The 17,818-nt window shown below is 42.4% G+C and overlaps 1 protein-coding gene across 2 annotated transcripts in view; it reads right to left on the bottom strand.

Moving 5' to 3' along the window:
- znf407 (zinc finger protein 407) overlaps positions 1 to 17,818 on the bottom strand; it is a 157,316-nt gene that overhangs the window by 64,401 nt on the left and 75,097 nt on the right. For both annotated transcript variants that reach the window (XM_005743245.2, XM_013913384.1), the window contains exon 6: positions 1,879 to 2,045. In XM_005743245.2, coding sequence (XP_005743302.1) covers positions 1,879 to 2,045 — 167 coding nt within the window. The remainder of the gene's footprint in view (positions 1 to 1,878; positions 2,046 to 17,818) is intronic.

Genomic DNA, 17,818 nt, shown 5'->3' on the forward strand with positions numbered 1-17,818 from the left:
ACACACACACACACACACACACCACAGCATACCATCCCACACCTCTTCAAATGACAGCTAAGTGACAGTGTGACGCCAGCCACTTGATGGGGAATGATGAGAGCTGGAAACAAATGAAAATAAAACATCTAATTATGTCAGAGGCGCCTTGACGTTACATCACTGTTAAAACACATTTAAAATAACATTCAGCAAGCCTCGCACTGACACACATAGAAACCCGCGCACACAGCAGGCACCCGTGACGGATGGAGGGCTCTCCTGCAAGCACTCAGTCAGGCTGTCAGGCCACTGGCTGCTGCTGCTTCTGTCATTGACTTAAAAGGGCATCAAGGAGCCATGTGTGGGACATTACTGAGGCCGAGGGGAAACTGCTGGGCTGCGGCATAAAGACACTTTCAAAGAAACTGACTTGGGCTCCTATCGAGGGGCTATTATTCAAGACAATATCCTCCCACTGCACCATCTGTCCATCCAAAGTTTTTAGCAAGTTAAAGAAGAAAACCACACAATTCAAAGCAGTCCTAAAGTATTCTTTACTGTATGTACAGAAATGAAATGGAAGGATGGAATCAGAGGGGAAATGCACAATTAAAGTAATCATTCACCTCAGTGCAAAGACTCACTGGCTGGTTTCATCGCTTCTAATCAAGCGATTCACTTTGTAGTGGAATAAGAAAGCGGCTAAATTACTGATTATTGATTGGTTATTGGTTAGCTATAAAAAGTAGTTTCCAGGTGAGGTTAGAAAAGATCTTCTGAATTGCCAGTTGAATCAGTGTTGTATCCAAAAGCTGTCGATAAATAACAGATTTTTAAAGAAATGGGAACCTTCTAATTCCTAATGCTTCTCTTTTTGGATCAAAGGTTGGATACCTATATGAAAGGACAGAGAATCATAAGTGGGTTTTTCCTGCTTTTTATTTTTCTGAGGCAGCTGCAGCTCAGGCATTAAAGCAGGTTTTCCACTAATCGGAAGGTCAGGGTTTGATCCAATTATCGAAGAAAAAAAGCCTGTGGTGTAAAGAGCTTTCAGCGGTCAATAAGACAAGAAAAGTGCTACATAAATGCAGTCCATTTTGCATCACTGAAAAAAACCCATACACACAGGATTGGTGTAAAGCAAGGAAAAAAAACAAAAATACTCTCGACGATCAGATGGACTTGATGAACACACACTCATTGACCAGCTGGATTTGAGGAAGACACACTTGGCGACCAGATGGATTTTTGGGGAAATACACATGACAACCAGTTGGATTTGAGAACTACACACTACCTTAATTTCCACAACATTCGAGCATCCAAGTCTGGAGGATGGCACAAAACAAAACAAACACAAAAATTCAAACATCCCCGTGCTGTTTTGCTCGTCCCTTTGGCTATTAATTGGCCGATACAATATCATATAACAGTGACAGTCCTATCGGGTTCAGAAGGTGTGTTTAACCATCTAGCAAGTGTCTGCAAGAGCGCCAAGAACTAGTTCTCGACTTTCCCTGGATGTTGAAAATCAGTACAGATGGACAAGCTGAGGCTATTACCGGCCAAAAACTTGCATATATTTATTCCAAACAAAGCTGTGAAGATTCATAATTAATGTGAGAATTTCACAGTTCACATAAACTTCATTTTGTTGAATAGCAGATAGCAGCTATAGAGGAATGAAAAAGTACATTTTGTCTGATCCAACCATAGCCTTTCTTGATAAATAACCCTTTGTCCCAGACTCATAAAAGCACTGATTGCCTGTATATACATATAAAAAAAAAAAAGCTAATCCCATGAATTTTGCACTTCAGAGTGTGTCAGTCAGTGTGTTTATGGAGGAGCAGCAGCAGTAATGGTTCACAGTGGAGGTTGCTAACTCTGTCTCACCCGTGTGCGTCCTGTAGTGGTCCTTCATGGCTGACAGGTTGAGGAAGGCGTAGTGGCAGGATGGCCAGGCACACTTATATGGTTTCTCTCCACTGTGCAGTTTCATGTGGTTGTTGAGGGCCCATTTTTCGCTGAAGGAGCGCTCGCACAACTCACATTCAAACTTCCTGCAAGAGAATAAGATGGGGCAGGTAGGAACGAAGAGGAGGAGAAGGAGGGGGTGAGGGGGAGAAACAAAGGGTTATTTACTGATCCCGAAGCTGACGCAAAACGCTAGAAAAATCCACCCTGTGAGAGAGGAAATGGAGGTTGCTGGGTAGTTGCACTCACAACCACGGACCAGAGGGCCATATGATTGTACGCTGTACATCTACGCCCACACTCGTGCACACACACACACTCAACGCACACAGAATGCAGCTGGCTGCTGGTGTGTCATGTCTGTATAAGCAGGCATTGATTTTTCTGTCCTGGCCTGCCACCTCCACCATTTATTCTCTGCTTTGCACCAGGGCCCAAAGGACTAGAGAAATTCTGTTACAGTCCACACACACATACACACACACACACACACACCCTGCAGGGCCAGTGGGGAGAATAGAGTTCACCTGTCCAGTGTCCCTGACCACTTAGCCAGGGCTAAATGAACAGTTAGCAACATTTTACCTCCCGCTTCATTCTCTCGAGGCCCTTGTATTAGAGCTTCCCTCCACCCAAACTAATCGTCTTTTTTTGTTTTGCTTTGTTTTTAACTAACCGCTCACATCATCAACATCAGCGCTCTCACCTAGCTTTAGATTATCAGTATCAATCCAATGAATGTAAAGCACGATGTAGCGTTTGTTGAGGTATTTTGTTATAAAAGCCCCCGCTATGCGAATCAGGGCAAAACTGTGAATATGCATGTCATTCTGTCTTCGCTCTGGACATCTGTCTATTTTCGCACCCACGCCTACGACCGACAAAAGCTGCATGTTCGCTCTCTGTCTTTTTAAAAATATATATTTATTTATTTTAATTCAGTGTGTAGGATGTTTGCACCTATAGTCATCTGCTGTGTTATTAAGCTTCACGAATAAAACACAAAGAACTAAGGGGAAAAAAAACAATAGAAAAAGCGCGCGCTTGAATTAATCTTTACCCCCGCGCTATAATTTAGCTGCAGAATGACTAATGTGCGAGTCATAAACAAATGAAGTCGGGTTTTGGGGAGCATTCGTCTTGCAGCGAGGGCCATGTTATTTTAGGGAGGGCGGCTGTCTTTAAGTCCTGATTGTGTCGCTTAATCCCCGTGGTATCTGTTTCATAGCGAGCAGCATGACACTCACCTGAACAAATAATGACTCCGAGCAGCATGTAGCATGTGTCTGAATCAATAATTCAAACTCATACATCTTCCTTACTGGAAAGGGGGTTGTTGTTGGTGGTGGTGGGGGGCAAAGGAGAAAGAAAAGGAGGCAGGGAAAAAGGAGAAAGGAGGGAATTAAAGCTGGGGTGGTGGAGGAGAGGAGAGAAGGGAATGGTGTTGGGGGGGTCCTGGCTTCCGCATCAATCTATATGTTCCATAAAGATGAGTCAAAATGTGATATGGGTGTCAACCTGCACCGGTTCAGACTAACCTCACGTTACCAGACAGGATGGAGGAGATTTAAAATGGCACCTTCATCACCTGGCTGTAAGTGCAAGTGCATTTATAAATAGTTCCATTTTCCTCTTGTTCTCATCAACGGACTTGGCAGGCATTTTATTTGACCAACAGATGGATGTCTGCATCTGCATTTCCTTCCCTTTCCTTCCTCTCTGCGGTATTTATAGAACAGCTCGTCGCCTGTGCCACCACGGGAGAGGTAAATAAGATGAGTGAAGAGATGCTATCTTTTATTGTAAGCATTATGCACAACACTCCTGCTTTATGAGCTAAACGGGCCATTGTTTATCACAGGGCGTAATCGCAAAGTCAGGCAGGCAGGCAGGCAGGCAGGCCTTTACGTGGGAACGAGGCATGCTGGGATGGAGGTAAAAAGAGAGAAAAGGAAGAGGAGAGGAGAGAAGATGGAGGAGTCAGTGCTGGCAGAGTTGACTATCAGTGGGGGTTTTGTAAGGATGAGAGGAGGGTTTGCGTCTGTTTTTATGGGATCAGATGGAGCGCTTTGATCTTGTCCCCGCATGTCAGATCCCGTCACGATCCACCATCTCGCCCATACATATGCATACTGCCTCTAAACAGCTAGGCACCATGCAAAAGAACCACGGTGAAGGGAAGAGAGATAGAGAGACAGAGAAGCGGTTTGGTGAATGGGTTTGTGTATGCATGCGTGCGAAAGAGCAGGGAAGGCGAATATGGGGAGAAAGAAGAAAGGCAAAGATGGAGGTTTGGAAATGAAAAATATTTGGAAACTTTTTATAGGGGAGGAAAGACACTAAACAAATATGTGCCAATTCAGTGTCAACAAAACCCAACAGAGTTCTCAAACTATTTTAAGAAGGACTTATTGGGCGGGGATTGTGTGGCTTCAGGAAATGACCTGTTTTGCTTTCAAACCTCCACGTTTATCACTCCTTAACGGGGACCCTTCATGCTCACTTCCTACTCCATTTTTTTTTATTCTTGTACTTTGAAAGAGCAGCTTTATGTGATTAATGGTTCAAAATAATCCTTTTTTCTCTCATACCAGACCTCAGTTCATCAACTACGCAACATAAATTATTTTTGCTGCTCTTGCTTTAAGGCTACTTTCTTCTGATTGGCTACCTTTTGCAAATGGAAGGTTTGAACAGGTGGGTGGAGCTTCTCTGATGACAGCCAGAACTGTACACCTAAAGCGACTGCATTAAGGATATGCGTTCTCAGTGCCCTTGACTCATGAGGATAACGCACATATACACTGACCACTCTAACAATGTAATATCGTATAAGTCAGAAATGAACGAAAATAACCTAAATGTAGGACGGGCACAGTGATGACATTTTTTGCAGAATACTGTCTCACAAATAATTACAATAAAGTAAAATAAAAATTAAAATTAAAATTAAATTAATTAGATTCTGCTTCTGCTACCAAAAAATCGGGGTTAGACAGAGTTTTACACATAGATCCTCCTTGTATTTAATATAAAATCAAATACACTGCCTGCTGTTACGACCCCTCATGACAAAGGAGCAGACAAAAGTAGTTGCACTGGAACTTTTAGTTGCTAACACTTTCAAATAAAGTTCACCTTCATGGTCTTTTCGCGCTACTTCAACTAAAATCCAAAACTGTCCCACACTCGAGCTGTGAACTCCAAAAATCCATTTGGACTGGAATCTTCCAGTACTTAGCTGGTTCACTAGTTCACTAGTGTGTCCTTGTGTGCAGAGGAACACATGCAAAAAAATCTCAATACAAAGCAAACAAGTGGACAAAACCAGCCTGACGAGAAATGACAAAAACATGTCGCAGCATATTTGTTTTCCTCTTAGCTCAGGCCCATAATTTTACCATTTATTTTGTCAAGAATTCAGCTGACATTCTTATGTAAACAAAAACACATAAAAGCACAACACGCAACTCCGAGGCCAGAAGGAATTATCATTTTTGTCAGCGTATGTGCGCAAGTAGGGCGATCGTGGCTCAAGAGTTGGGAGTTCGCCTTGTAATCGGAAGGTTGCAAGACACTTCACCCGTTGCCTACTGGTGGTGGTCAGAGGGCCCGGTGGCGCCAGTGTTCGGCAGCCTCGCCTGTCAGTGCGCCCCAGGGTGGCTGCCATCATCAGTGTGTGAATGTGAGTGTGAATGGGTGGATGACTGGATATGTAAAGCGCTTTGGGGTCCTTAGGGACTAGTAAAGCGCTATATAAATACAGGCCGTTTACCATATAATCCATCCATCTGAGCTCATGTACAGGTTTGTTTGTGATTGTGCCACTTGTGTTTCCAATCTATGTTAACTACTCATCAGGTATATTAATGTATAGATTATATTTGTTCAGTTCTAATCTTAGTGGCAAATACGTATTAAAGTCATCTTTGGATCAAAATAGGCTTGGTCCTCTTTATTCACTTACACTAAATTAATGATTATTCACTTAATCACTTGGAAGAGAATTAAATATCTATATCTATATAGATGAATAGGGTACAGCTTTCATTTTTACATATGACGTTCACAACGAGGTGGTTTTCGAGAGGTTGGATTTATTGGCTTATGCTTTGTTCTTAGCACCACTTCACAGATCTCAAGTATTTCCCCCCGAAAAATAAAAAAAGATGCTGATCCACTTCTTGGTACAATCTCTTCTTTCTGTTCTGGTATGTTATTTGTTGTATATCTGTCATTTAGCGTGGCGTTACTCATCCAGACTACATCTAGGAAACGTGGAGGGAGCAGCTGTGATTGGCACATGCAGGCACGGGATCGGGAGCTGATTTAGGGGGTGTTTGATTTGGATTTTCTTTTTGCTTTGCTTTCTGTTGGCTGAGCATGCATTCTCAATATCTTTCAATTGCACTCAATTATGGGAAGCCAAAATCATGTCTAAAAACTGCATTACAATTTCCAGCATTGAAAAAAAAAGGTTTGTTAGTAGATAACAAGTATTCTTGAATCTGAAAAACAATTTGGCACTCTATATGTTTGGTCTTCTTGGTTTTAAATGACCACACACAGAAAAGGATAAAGCCAACAGATGACTGTTTTAACTGTGAAGATACATTCGAATATAAAAAGAGACAGAGACAGAGAAACCCATTAGTTAATTTTTTCCCTTCTTGTTTTGCATGTTTTATTTTCATACTACTGTCAAGCACTGATTAGCTAAGGCCACAGAAGGCAAAAAACCCATCTGTAATCTGAAGCAACTTCTACTTCTACTCGTTATATCACTGCCTTTCAGCCTCTTGCGTGTCTCCATCTCCTCCTCATGTTTTTCCTGCTCTCTTCCTTTTTCCCTTCTGATCACAAACCAACACGACATGATTGACACCATGTGTGGATTTATTCAGAGATGCAGGTGACTCTCCTCCCTCCTCATTCAGCAAACTGCATGCTACTGTGTCTATACTGTCACCGATTACCATATCTATACTGTAATGTGATCCTGCTGTCAGTTCAGCCATATAGAGCTACTGTCAGAACATCACAGGCCACACTGGCCTTAATTGAGACAGAAATCCCTCAGGAGGAGCCTCTATACCTCTTAACAGGCCCAGAAAGGAGGACCTGACTCATTACCATATACTCACTATCACCCCCTAGTGGTGAGGTGGTGCCATGTTTAGGGGTCCTCACAGAGGATGTGTTAGTATAAACAGTAATCATGTGCTGTTGATGTAAACTGAATGACAGAGTGTTAAAAAAGAGCACGATTTTAGTATGATTAAGACTAAAAGATGCAAAAAATAATTCTCTAACCAAGAAACAGACATTCTCTGATGTCAGAGGTAAGAGTGGCAGTGTCACCTCTGCTCCTCCTGACTACAAGTGCCCATCAAACTTATCTATTTATTTTTTAAATCAACTGTACTAATTATGTTAGCTGTTTTTTGTTTTTTTGGATGGCTAAAATTTCTCTGCCTGGTTTCCGTGCTGTGTTGGCCGGTCGCTGTAAGAGGAAATAATCTGTCGATGCTCTCACACTGTAACACAAAGACAGAAAGAGGGAGAGAGGCCGACTCTCGCCTCAAGCCAAACTGACACAAACAGACAACTTCAAAGTGAAGACTGTTGTTTATTTGGCGAAGGGAAAGAGGGGGGGAGGGAAAAAAAGAGAGAAAATTTATCTGATATGCAACTGTCAGGAGAGCATTTTCACATGCAAAATAGCGAGTGAGTGAGAGAGATTACCTAGAGGGAGGAACATGACAGCATTCACTAGGGTCAGGATGGATCATCATCTTCAGCCCCCACCTCCTCCTCCTCCTCCATTGCCTCTCTCTTTCTCCCTCCATCGCTCTAACTTTATCTCGCTTGCTCTTTTCCCTCCCTCCATCCTTCCGTTTTTTCCTCTTCCCCCCATCCCTTTTCTCTCTCATCCTGTTTTCAGACTCCATCACTCTGCACTTCGACAACCCGGCAGCTTAAATCCAGACTAAATTAGCTGAATGAAGATTAAATCATTTGGCCTTGAGCTCTCCAAGATATTGGGAGGAAGACTGAGTAAGCCTTAAATGGTGTCTGACTGGGTTCGGACCTATATATGTGTCTGAGGAGAAGCTATTCCTTCAATGGCAGTCAATTGAAACCTGATTAGAGAGGGGTGTTGGGTAAAAAATGGCTAAAAGATTAAATTCCTGGGACAACTGTTTCCTAAGTAAGGGCGCCGGCTTCGTTATTTTTCGTTTGCGCGCACTATGTTGACTGACGACAGGCTTGTTCCCGGGCTAAGATATTGAGCGGGGCAACATCATCGCTCACAGCGCTTAGGAGAAACGCTTCAGAGAATGCGCTGTAGTCAATGTGGTCTGTGGGTACTCAAATCAGCTTCCTAGATGGTGCTAGTTTAACATACAAATGAACAAAGGCATCCATCCCTGGCCTGCTGCATGAAACAAAAAGGACAAACACTGCAGTGAGAAAAAAAAGAAGAAGAAAGAAATAAAGAAAAAGAAGAAGAGGAGACTCTCTTAGGAGTAGGTCTGCGCAGAAGGGCATTTTAAAGTGAAACAGCTACTGAGTTATATCACACTGAGACCAGCAGGAGTGTAAAGCCAGCATGTCACACAAAACAACAGCTAAAACCTCCATGAAGAGGCCACATGTGTCTGCAGAGCATTGTAGATGAATCTCCTCGGAGAGGAGTGCCGCTGCATATGACTGCAATATAAACAACGGCACACAACAGAGATGCAGCTGCTGATTTATGTTTACCTTCAATCCCGAGAGAAAGAGGAGGAGGAGAAGGCAAAGACGAAAAAAAAAGATAATGAAATAAATAATAAAAGACCAGGCCCATCAGATAAGCTCCTGTTTATCCCGCTGTAGGGCAAATACAAATTGTCAATTTAATGAACACGGTGGACGTGATGAAAGCGGGGTGAAGGAGCCTGCTGCCTGACAAACAATCAGGAAATGTTATCTTAATATTGTTGCGATGTTATTCAGACCATAACTTAGGAGATGGGGAGAGGCCATGACTACAACGAGGTGGCATGGAGGGGAGAGGGAAGCAAGCGGAGGCGCAAAGGCCAGGTCCCTCTGTGGTGGCCGTGTTATTGCCTATTTTTATTATGAGCCATAGCTCAGTAGCCACAAACACACTTTTAAAACGCACAAAGGGTAAACGCGAGCATGCGCACAAACTTAAATTACAATTTATTTTGTTTTTGGGTAAAAGAATGCAACAACACAAAGCTTAATAAAATGAACAAAAATGCCCCCCCCCACCCGCATGTGTACGCACACACTGGCCTGACATCTTGCTTCCAGATGCAGTTAACTTAAAAGCTTAATAGGGTTTTTTTTTTCCAGACTATTAATCACAATGTTTCAAGCAAAAGAACTGCAAATCAAGCGCTCCGAAAAGCTTCCTGCTGAAATTAGCAGCCGCTGAAAAGTACTGAAAGTTTGATTTGTGTGACGCGGTTCGGTCAAAGGCCCCTTCCCAGCACCGCCACCCATCCTTTAAACAGCACTTTAAAAAGCGTCCAGATGCTTCGCAGCTCAAAGTTGTTTTTTCTTTTTTTTTGGCGAGTCCTGAATTTAAAGCGTTGCAATCTGAGCAGCCACCAAAATTAACTATTATCTCCATATTTATATATTGCCGGCACTAAATTGCGTCGGGAAGAATTACTATCAATATGAATATCTGCGACAATAACTCAGCCGCTGTGCTGAGGACAGGATACTCTTTATCAGGCTTCTGATAGGCCTTAAATACAGCACAAGGCAGCCATATCAGAGCTTTTTCTCTCTAATATCAGGCCGCATTAGCACCTCGTAAATCAAATTACACTCCTAGAATTTCATTAGGCTCACCTGCCAGCGCTGCTGTGCTGCAGAAATATTTATGTTTTTATGCTGCGATTGTGTTCTCTCAGGTACACAAAAGGGAAGCAGAGGGAGGGGCTGCGAGGGGAAAGAAATGGGTGATAAACCTAATTATCTTTTAAGAATACGAGGAAAATGTGTCATAAATTGTGGCGATCCTGAGGAGGGCTGGCGTTTTGGAAGCCTGTGGGGCTGAGAGTTGGGGGGACAAGCCTGCTCCACTGTTTACCATCTTTAACCGGGGCTAGACTCCCACAATCCAATTAGCAGCTTCCCCAAATTTGCTCTAAACAGAAATCAAACAGGATGATGTATGACGCCGATCAGCGGGCCCTCGACAACCAGCTAATCTGATAAAGCCCGAGCAAGACTGCTAATAGCGCAAATACTTGTTCAAACTGGATCCAAAACGTTATGATAGGAGTCTGTCTTTATTATTTAATTACCTCAAAAGAATTTCACATTTCCATTTGTTTATTTGCTGTTGTTGCTTGTTCGATTGCATTATCCAGATCATAAGAATCTCGGCTCAAATTTGCTGAATGCAAAAGCTCAGGCGGAGGAAGCAGGAGAGGAGTTGGCTGTGGGGAAGGAACGCTGATATTCCGTACTACTTTTTTCTTTCCCATCTGGAGCGGCCAGGATGGCGGAGTGTCTGGATATGGATTTTGATTAGACACAAAGGGAAATGACTGAGCCAGTGACCGTAACGACAGCCACTTAATAAAAGGTACAGTCTATACATCAAAGAGCATCTAGCTGTAAATCATTCGGCCTTGTAACGACTCGCATCCCCGTCCCATTACTGAGCCCTTAACGGGCCGCTCATATTTACTCTCCAGCCCCAATATAATTTTAGAATAATGAGCTTTGTCCCTTATCTAATTAACAGGCATAGGTTCATTCATTTTTTGGTTTTCTCGTCCCCGTCTTCCCACCTATTCCTTACTGAAATTAGGAAGCAGGGATATTTGCTTAACTCTCAAATATTTAGCAAATTTGCCCCGTGCCACGAAACGTGAAAGTTACACACAAATACGACTGATGTGACCGCGTTGCATGTTGTGCATAATTGCAGTATGTTGCAACTGGAGGGTGTTTATCTAGGATTGTGTGTGTGTGTGTGTGTGTGTGTGTGTGTGCGCGCGTGTGTTTGTGTGTGTAACAGGGGTAGAGGGGTGGGGGTTGTGCTCCAGTGGGCAGAAGTAAAAGACCAGGTCCATTCTCCCTCTTATTACTGGAATTGTAATTCAATGATCACCTTAGATCACATGCGTGCCATAAATCAGATAGGCTTGACAGAGGATGAAAAATTGTATTAATAATGTGAAACTTATTATACAGTCCCAAATGCTCCCTTGATAAATGACATTGTTTGGGCCTGACAATGATTGCATTTAAAACATTATTTCTGTTTTCTGCTGGTGTGTGTGCGCGCTGCTGGACACAGCAGCCGTGGCTTGCTGGGTGGGGAAGACAGAGGTGGGGTTCCCGAGCTTCATAAAATATTCAAGATGTTTCCCACCGTTCTCTCTTGAGTCAGTGGGCAGGCGATGGCCACGACAGTAAGGGTATAAAATCTGTGTGTATGTGTGTGTGTGCGTGTGTGGCCAGCAGAAGTGAAATGGCTGGTGGCTCACCGCAGCGCAAACACCCAAACTCCCAAACCACAGAAAGGAGCCGAGTACATCTTCAAGTCATAAAGCAGCATACTCCCACTATTATTACTACACACTGAAGTCAGATTTTAGCAAATGTGAGAAACTGCAGAAAGGAGCTGCGCCAGGCTAATCGTTCATGAACCACTCTTTTATTTTTCCCCTTTTTTCCAGAATAAGTGATTTCGGGGGAGTTTATTATTCTTCCTAACTCAATTTATACAAGGACGCTAATATAAGAAAAACAAGTCTAGACTTGATTTAAACTAGACTAGCTTGAGAGAGAGCCAACAAAGACATGAAACCCCTAAAAAAAAAACAAAATAAAATGAATAAACAGCCAAATATGGCGTCTGCACTATTTCCTCCTTTCATTTCTGCATCATATCAGAACAAGCAGAACAAGCTGGACTGGACAGTGCAGGGTTTAATTACACGATTTACACTCACTAACACTACGACTGCTCTGGATGGAGCACGTTCAGAGCTACGGCACAGTATTTTACTAACGCTATCTATTTGGACTTCTAAGTAAATAGGACTTAGTTGTTAGGAGGAACGCTGTGCAAAGACAAAGACTGAGGCCTAACCTGTTTGCCAGTGCAGCTAGTAAAAACAAATCAAAACAGACTGCACAAAAATGTCGCCCCCTTAAATGTGTTCTTACAAACTGTGTCCTTTGTGTTAAAGTATTACATGAGACCGGCCTTTGAGATTAATACTCAGTAGTTAGTACTGTAGTAGATGAAACACTGTATAGAAAATCATCAAAAAATGACAATGATGAAAGTCAGAGTCTGGCATATGTGAGTGCCAAATGTTTGGGGGACATGTTGGAACTGTAACAGCTCACGTATACGGTTTAAATGAACATCCTGAGTCATTTCCATGTATGACAGCAGACTCGTTAGTCCAGATTAACACTACACAGCTTAGTCTCAATTACTAGAATAATACACTGCTGCTCTTTTTTGAATTAACTTATTTGTTCAACTGTACTGCAGTATTTTTATTATTTGTCAAAAAAGAAAAATATATATTTTTAGTAGACCACAATTAACTTTGATCCCTTATTTAAGGAAAATGATGTACACAATTTTTTGTGACTCTGTTGCAAATGTTAAGTAGTCCTATGATTGGTGCTCGAACTACACAGCGTAAAACTACCTGTTACTCGTTTTGGCTCCAGAATAACTGACATCACACCACTTTGAGTTCACGGAAAGTCTAATTAAGGTTGTAAACAGTTGAGGTCGCTTTACAGGGACTGAGACCCGGACTGCACTCTCCCTACAGACTTGGCTTTACCCTGGCCCCGTCGTGTCCACGTCCTCTACCATACTGTATGTGCGACATTACAACCCCCCACCACTACCACTCCGCTCTCCCTTCCTTTTCTCCTCCTCCTCATCTCTGCAAATGACCATGATGGGAGGCCATTCATCTCACTCCTTCGGCCACCACAATGAAATAAATCAAGAATTTCCCCCCCAAATATAACAATATTTGTATTTGGGGTGGGGCAGACGTAATTGATGACTGCGGCCATGCTAATTAAAAACGGCGGAGGTTTCATTAATCTTGGTCATTGGGTAGGGGGGATAGCAGTGTAGCTGCAATAGCATTGGCTGGACAAGGGGGACAGGGCCGCCTCGATCGTCCTCGCTGCTCAGGTGATTTGGGCCATTGTCGAGTATATTAGCAGAGTGAGGTTAATGTGAAATGACCATTAATAACTACAACAAAAGTCTACGACATACAAACCCAGCGTCTCTGTGTCTTCTTACACAACTGAACCAAACAAGACAATAAGTGAACAACCGCGTGTTTACTGCCATGTCCTGGCTGGAGAAGTTAATTGTTTCTCTGACTCTTCTTTGCAGAATATTTTTTCTGTCCCTTAAAACACACACAAAAACACCCACACAGGGTGGTATGCTGCTTTTGAGAATTAATTACGAGGCCAAACTTCTGCTGCTTTGCCTGCTTTTGCATAGTCAAAGCATTTGGAAATCATTTGAATATTAGAACACAATTAAAACATACTTCAGTGACTCTGGCATGTCGTATGAGCACAACCACACAGACCAAAATATTAGAACAAGTTAAATCTGAGCAACTTCCTAACAAAAAAGACGCAAACAGACAATATCGTTAACATTGTGCCACTACAGCCTAGACAATTTACTAAGTAGCACCTATGAACAGTGCAGATGGATATCATCATTTTGTAATGACTCCTACATGTTAATTCGCAACTTTAGCTTCTCCACCAGGACTCTGGCACAGAATAATGACTAGCGTGCATCTGGTAGAGGCAGTGTGGGGCAGTATTTGAAGCATAGAGAGAAACAGAGAGAGGGACAAAGAAAAAGGGAGAGAATTAAACAGAGAGAGAGAGATGGTTGGGTGGGTGGGTGGGTGGGTAGAAGCAGTAGCATATGGTGCCACGCTGCCATAAACAAGCTTTATGAAAAGACCAGGGACGTTTATCTAATCATGGAATACCTGAGGAATCGCAATGAGACACACACTTTGTCCCATTATTGTTAGCCCATAAATTTAACTGCTTTACCAGAACGATGAGGAACCCGATAGAGCCGCTGAAGACAACGCAGGGAAACAGGTGAATTTATGTCTGTGTGTGCTTGTAAGTACACTGCGTCGCAGCTATGGTAAAGAGTGTGTGTGGTGTTACAGATGAATAGCCATAACTGCTACATCTTGGTATCTGTGTATCTGCAAACACAGAGAACAATGCACTCTAGGAAGCATCTAGTAAAGAACTCACAGATACAGATGTGTACTGTTTTTTTGTTTTGGTCTTTACTGTGTGCTATATTACTACAGTCTAATTTTTATTCTTACAGCAGTCTCTCTGCATGTAGAAACATTTATTTTGTTTTTTGTAAACTTGGATTACATGACATCTCACAGCCAAGAATAAAACTCTTGCTGTTGTTTTTTGTTAGACTGCATTTTTCTGTTTTTGCATTGTCTGAACTGAACATTGAAACGGGAACACGTGCACAAAAATGACCACGTTTACCCTGCAAATGGGCTCACATTCAGGGACGTACGGCACAGACACAAAGTGCATGTGCAATTTTGTATCTGCAAGCCGACTTACAAACACACACACATGCAGAGTGCTGGGTCAGGGGGACAGCGGTAGCTCAGAGCCAGCTGTGACCTGCCGGTCCAGGTGCTCAGGAAAACCGTTGTTAACGGCCACGATTGATGATCTAATCAAACTGTCACCACAGCGACCTGCTGCAGGGGGAGGGGATGATGGGGTGGTGTTTGGTGTGTGTCCGTGGGTGTGTGTGTTTGGGGGCAGTTGGAGGTGTGTGTGAGAGCAGGTGAGGTGGGGGGTATCCAGGAGGCCTTGTGCATGCTTACCGTTAGCCTAAATTGAGAGTGACAGTCTCAATAGTGAAAAGGCCTCTTTTTTTCCCCTCTCTAAGTAATGGAGGAAACAACTTCAGCGGTCTTCCGGAGGATGTCACATAATCAAGGGAGATTCTCCCCCTCCCCTAAAACACTGATCTCCCCCCATTCTGAGCTCAGCTAAAATGTGTGTGTGTGGGTGGGTGGGGGGGGGTTGAAGGTTGAGACTTTGAACACTGGGAGATGATGCTGTACAGTGCTGGACAACAGCCGACACAAAACCAAGTATATAGAGTTTTATAGAGACTGTAAATAAAAGATGGCCATTGTCGCAATAACATTGACTGCTGTTATGTGGATTACTGCCTTGAAGCAAGTTTGGGAATTTGGCCTTCCCCACCCTGGTCTTTTAAACCAGACAACAGTAGGACAATGAAGTAAAGCTCAGGTACCCAGATGCATCTATTAGTAACTGGGATGCTAATTTTTATGGCGAAAAAACATTCTTAAAAAAAAGAAGAAGAAAAAAAAAAAACACACAACAAAAACAAAACAAAACAAAACAGTATTCTATAACCGTCTTAATCTTTTTATATTTTCCCAGAAAAATTTGGAACTAGATACAGCAATTCATTGACATATAGCATATAACCGAAGAACAGTTTGTAGAGTTCTAATATGCTTTAAAGTCAATACTTGGTATGACCACCTTTATTCTTCAAAACACCTCAACTCTTTTAGGAAAGCTTTCTTGAAGGAGATTCAAAGTTCTTCTTTGGATGCTGGCTGACTTTTGTTCTGTTTGGTATCAAGATGATCACACACTGCTGCAATAATGTTGAGGTCCAGGTTCCGGGGAGGCCAGTCCATGACTGACAGTGTTCGATTGTGTGTTTTTCTTTCCATGTATGCTTTTACTGCGTTAGCGGTGTGTTTGGGATCATTAATATGCAAAAGAATGGAGCCGCTGCCAATCAGATGCTTTCCAGATGGTACTGCATGGTGCATCAAAGTTTGAAAGCTTTTTCTTTCTTTTTTTTAATCAACCACGACAGAGCCTCCACCGTGTTTTACAAATGGCTGTAGACACTCACTGTTGTACCCTCCCTGATCTCCTCTGTACTTATCCTTTTGGTTCAAACTTATGACAATTTGAACCAAGAGGACGAGGAGTGTTTCATCACTCCTTAAGACCAGCTTCCACTGATTTCAGTCCAGCTCTTGTGTAATTAGGCACACATCAGCTTTTTGTCCATTTCCTTCCTTAATAATAGCATCTTGACAGCCACCCTTCCATTGAGACTGTTTCCTCAAGTTATTTTAAGGACACACTGCACACTATGTTGATATATGCCAAGTTGCCGGGTAATAGTTGTTTGGGAATCACCTTGTTGGTCCAAAAATACTATTTCGTCAGACTTCGTTAGCGTTGGCATTTTTCATAGATTCAGCTAAAGAAATTGGAACAAATCATGTATTTTTGCGACAGTCTGCTACGAACAAAGCGCCTAATGATACAACTTAATTTCTTTCACTTTCTTTGCTAAGTTGTCTGTTGTGTGTGGATACGACACTGGATCATCTCTTGAATAAGGTATTTTGTTTTGTTGTTTTTATTCATATGTTAGTGTTAAATGACTTAATAAAAAAATGTCCATCCATCCATTCGCTTTCGCTTATCCTTTCCAGGGGAGATGCTGGAACCTGGCTGTCATAAAGCGAGAGGCGGGGTACGCCCAGGACAGGTCGCCAGTCTGTCGCAGGGCTAACACACAGAGACAGACAACCATTTGCACTCACAGATTCACACCTATGGGCAATTTAGATTGACCAATTAACCTATCCCCACTACTGCATGTTTTTGGACTGTGGGAGGAAGCTGGAGAACCCGCGCAAACACGAGGAGAACATGCAAACACCACACAGAAAGACCCCAGCCTGATGGTGGAATTGAACTCAGGACCTTCTTGCTGTGTGGCAATAATGCTAACCCCCGTGATGCCATTATCCTTAAAGTTGTGATGTATAAGGACAGGGCTGAAATGAGTGAAAAAGCAGCCAATGTCCAAACTTTGAAAGACCATCAGAAAACCTGGAAAACTGTAGCTCAAGATCATTTTAAAATAATTACAAGAAAGTCTGGCTCCTTGGAAACAAAATGTAAACAAATGAAGGGTCACTTCGCCATTCCAAAAAAGATTTCAGGATTCAGACACTTTGCCTAGTGTTCACTACTCTTAAGACTCAGAATTTGCCTATCTTTTATAAACAGGTACAGACTATGCCCTATAAGATGCCCAACATCTAAATACAGCTCACACGGGAAAACTGCAAAACTGCATCAAGTCTATTGTACATTAAGGCCTTATATCAGTGAGTGTGGAACAGGTATTTTTTCAGGGTACACGAGTATCTGTAGTAAAATACAAACATGAGCAATTCTTTAAGCATTTAGATTAGCAAAAAAAGTCTGATGAATTACAGTAAGGACCTGAGTATCATTTTATCATTTTACTTACACTAAGTAAAAGTCTGATCTATCTGACAATCTAAGATTTTAGAGATTCACGTATTATTAAGCTTAACTGTGACGTACTGGTAGGTGTTGCTTAGCCTTTAGAACATGTTATAGGGAGGCAGAAAAAGAGATAAAAAGCAACACACAAATGATACATTGAAGCACAAATGGCAATGTCTGCTGAAAAATGTTTCACAGCATAATAGCATCAGCGTGCAGTCACAAGGGGAAATATAATAATTCTCGAGTCCGCATAAAAAATAAAATGAATTAAGCAGTTCCATATTTAGCTGAAAAGAGAAAAGTTCAGGAAGTTGTCAAACTTAATAGTGGCCTTGTTGATCGCTGCCTGTTCTGTGTGTGTGTGTGTGTGTGTGTGTGTGTGTGTGTGTGTGTGTGTGTGTGT

The sequence above is a fragment of the Pundamilia nyererei genome, unplaced genomic scaffold (assembly GCF_000239375.1).
Source record: "Pundamilia nyererei isolate P.nyererei 1_Seehausen unplaced genomic scaffold, PunNye1.0 scaffold00129, whole genome shotgun sequence".
Taxonomy (NCBI): domain Eukaryota; kingdom Metazoa; phylum Chordata; class Actinopteri; order Cichliformes; family Cichlidae; genus Pundamilia; species Pundamilia nyererei.